General features: G+C 54.8%; 1 protein-coding gene across 1 annotated transcript in view; it reads right to left on the bottom strand.

Annotated features, from left to right (window-relative positions):
* Positions 1-62: 62 nt before the first annotated feature.
* LOC103779261 (cyclic AMP-dependent transcription factor ATF-7-like) overlaps positions 63-2470 on the bottom strand; it is a gene marked incomplete at both ends in the record, with an annotated part of 5350 nt that continues 2942 nt past the window's right edge. Inside the window, one exon of the mRNA XM_008946888.1 lies at positions 63-197. Coding sequence (XP_008945136.1) covers positions 63-197 — 135 coding nt within the window. The remainder of the gene's footprint in view (positions 198-2470) is intronic.

The raw sequence follows: 2470 nt of genomic DNA, 5'->3' as shown, positions 1-2470 counted from the left end.
CAGGTGGAGAAAAGCTTCTTCTCACCAGGGGCAGGGGAAATGTCTCGGGGGGGGGGATTTACCTTCTCTTTGCTCTGGGGTGAGCGTGGGTGGGACGCGGGGCTGTCTGGTGGGGACGAATCCACCTCCACGGGCTCCTCCTCCTTGATCTTGATCTCTGGGGTGGGGGGCAGAGACATGTCCAGGGCTCCAGCACTCTGCAGGAGAAACCAGCCACGCATCAGAAGGACAATTAGCTCATCTGTTGTTTGGGAAACGTCCGGCTGCTCCCAGAGGAAGAGCTACAGCTCTTGCCAAATGATTATTATTTATTTGGGCTGAAGGAGCATCTGGGAGCCTGAGGCAGCAAGTGGTGCCCGGCCAAGAGGAGATGGAGGCCCAGGGAAGATGCTCTCTGCCCTCAAAAGCACCATTTTGTGGTTCCTCAGAATTCTTTCCATGGGTTACTTGGTTTTGTGGGTTTTAGGGGGGGTTTAGTTGGGTTTTTTTTTCAGAAAAGGGCTCTGCTGAGGAGCCCAGGTACCAAAGCCAAGGGCCTGCGAGTTGCAGAAGGCACTTTGGTTCACTGAAGAGCTGTAAAGCATTGTATAAATCAGCCTGAATTATTTTATGACCCGATTATCAAAAGCAAACAAAGAGCCATGCAAGTTATTAAATATCTATGAGCGCCCCATTAAAATAAACCCCAACCATATGCCTGAACCTGGCACCTTGCCACCAACCCTGGGTTCCAGCAGTGCCACGGGCCCCCTCTGAACCAGTTCATGACTTGCTGGGGCAGGGTGACAAGGAGGGAAGGGGATGAAATGCCACGGGCACCTCTCCCCATCCCAAGGCTGGGAGAAGATGGGAGAGCCAGAGGAGAGAGGCTCCAACCAAATGGGCTCCAACAGACCTCACAAATCACCCGGGTCCCTCCCTCCCTCTGTCTGGGGCAGGAGAAACTCTCCCTAAATCAGCCCTGGCAGCTGTTTGTCCAACCTGCTCTCCCTCCCTCCTTCCCTTCACCATCAATCCCTCCCCTCGCCCCGGCTGCTGACACGTTGTCCTCGCCTCTAACCTAAACCTGCTGCGTTCTGAGGCCTCTCCAGGGAGGGAAAATGGCAGCAGAGAGGCTGAATTCGGGCACCCAGGGATGCTCTCGAGTGGGCTGAGGCTCCACGGGGCTGATTTATGCTCCAGCTCCGTGCAGCAACCATTTACCTGCCCTCTTAAAGCTGAGATGCTGCACTGGGAATCACAAAGGAGAAGGGATTAACATGCAGGGAAGTTTCAAACCACTTAAAGTGCCTCCAGGGAAGCTCCTGCTGTGCCTGTGGTTTTAATTAACGTCTTGGTGTCGAGACCACCCTTGGAACTGGAGGACAAAACACAAGAGCAGCAGTAATGGAGTTGGGGGGGCTGGCTGGAGGGGGCCAAACCTTGGAAGCACCTCAGAAACGCAGCCCTGGGCAGGCTGGGGGAGGGAGGAGCCATCTGGGTGCAGGGACTTTGCCCCTGCAGAGGGTTTTTTAGGAGGGGTAACACTTTCCCCTGATGCCTGAACCCCCTTCACAAGCTTCACGCCGCTGAAAATATCCCCAGGGCTAAAAAAAAGGGGCTCTGAGCTGCAGCTCTGAGGTAGCAGAGCCCAGATGGGTGGTCTTAGATTAGAGAAACCTCCCGGCTAGCCTGCGGGCTGCTGTGTGAAACCACAAAGGAAAAGGCACCTTCTCTGCAGCTCTGGGTGGGGGCTGCGGGAGAACAAAAGGCAGGGAACGGGGGCGGAAAGCGTCAAAACGGCCCCGGCCAGACCTCGCAGCATACCAATGAGAGAGATCAATTTATGTTTTAAAGAGCCCCTGTTATTAAGAGAGGGGCTGAAAGACAGTTTTCAGTTTTAATTCCCAATTCCTCCTTCCCCCATCTCAGAGAAGATTTACGGGGCTCTGCTCCTGCCGTTTATTCCCGAGCAGCGCCGCTGACTGCGAGCGTATGGACGTGCATAGATCAATTTAGTAAATGTATGTGCCAGCCTAAGAGCCCCACACGCATCTGCTGCTCCTCAGAACCTGGAAAAGGAGAAGGTGGAGGCAGGGGGGGAAGGGGGAATGTCCTTAATTAGCTGCTCGCTGATGAGATCCCGTTGTCCTTCAGAGCTCTCGCCGCCGCTGCCGAGCTCCAAGCGTCTCAAAGGCGTCAACCTCGAGGAGACTGATCCCCAAGGAGGCTCAGAGGGGGGAATTTTTCCTCAGATCCTGAGCAGGATGAATCCTGACTCCTTCCCTCCACCTCCTACCCCAGCTGCGAGGGGTTTTGGGCAGGGCAGTGCCTTTTTTTTTTGAAGTGAAAAACCCCAGGAATAACGAAGCGATAAAATCCGCTCTCGCCGGGGCTCAGCTGGCAGGATGAGCCCCCAAAACCTACTGAGCTGAGAAAACAAAACCCCCACGTACACCAGATGAAACCCCACACCACGTTTTGTCCCCGT

The sequence above is a fragment of the Merops nubicus genome, unplaced genomic scaffold (genome assembly GCF_000691845.1).
Source record: "Merops nubicus isolate BGI_N331 unplaced genomic scaffold, ASM69184v1 scaffold14749, whole genome shotgun sequence".
NCBI classification, from domain to species: Eukaryota; Metazoa; Chordata; class Aves; order Coraciiformes; family Meropidae; genus Merops; species Merops nubicus.
Note: the sequence above shows the minus strand (reverse complement) of the source record. Positions and strands in the feature narration are given on the sequence as shown.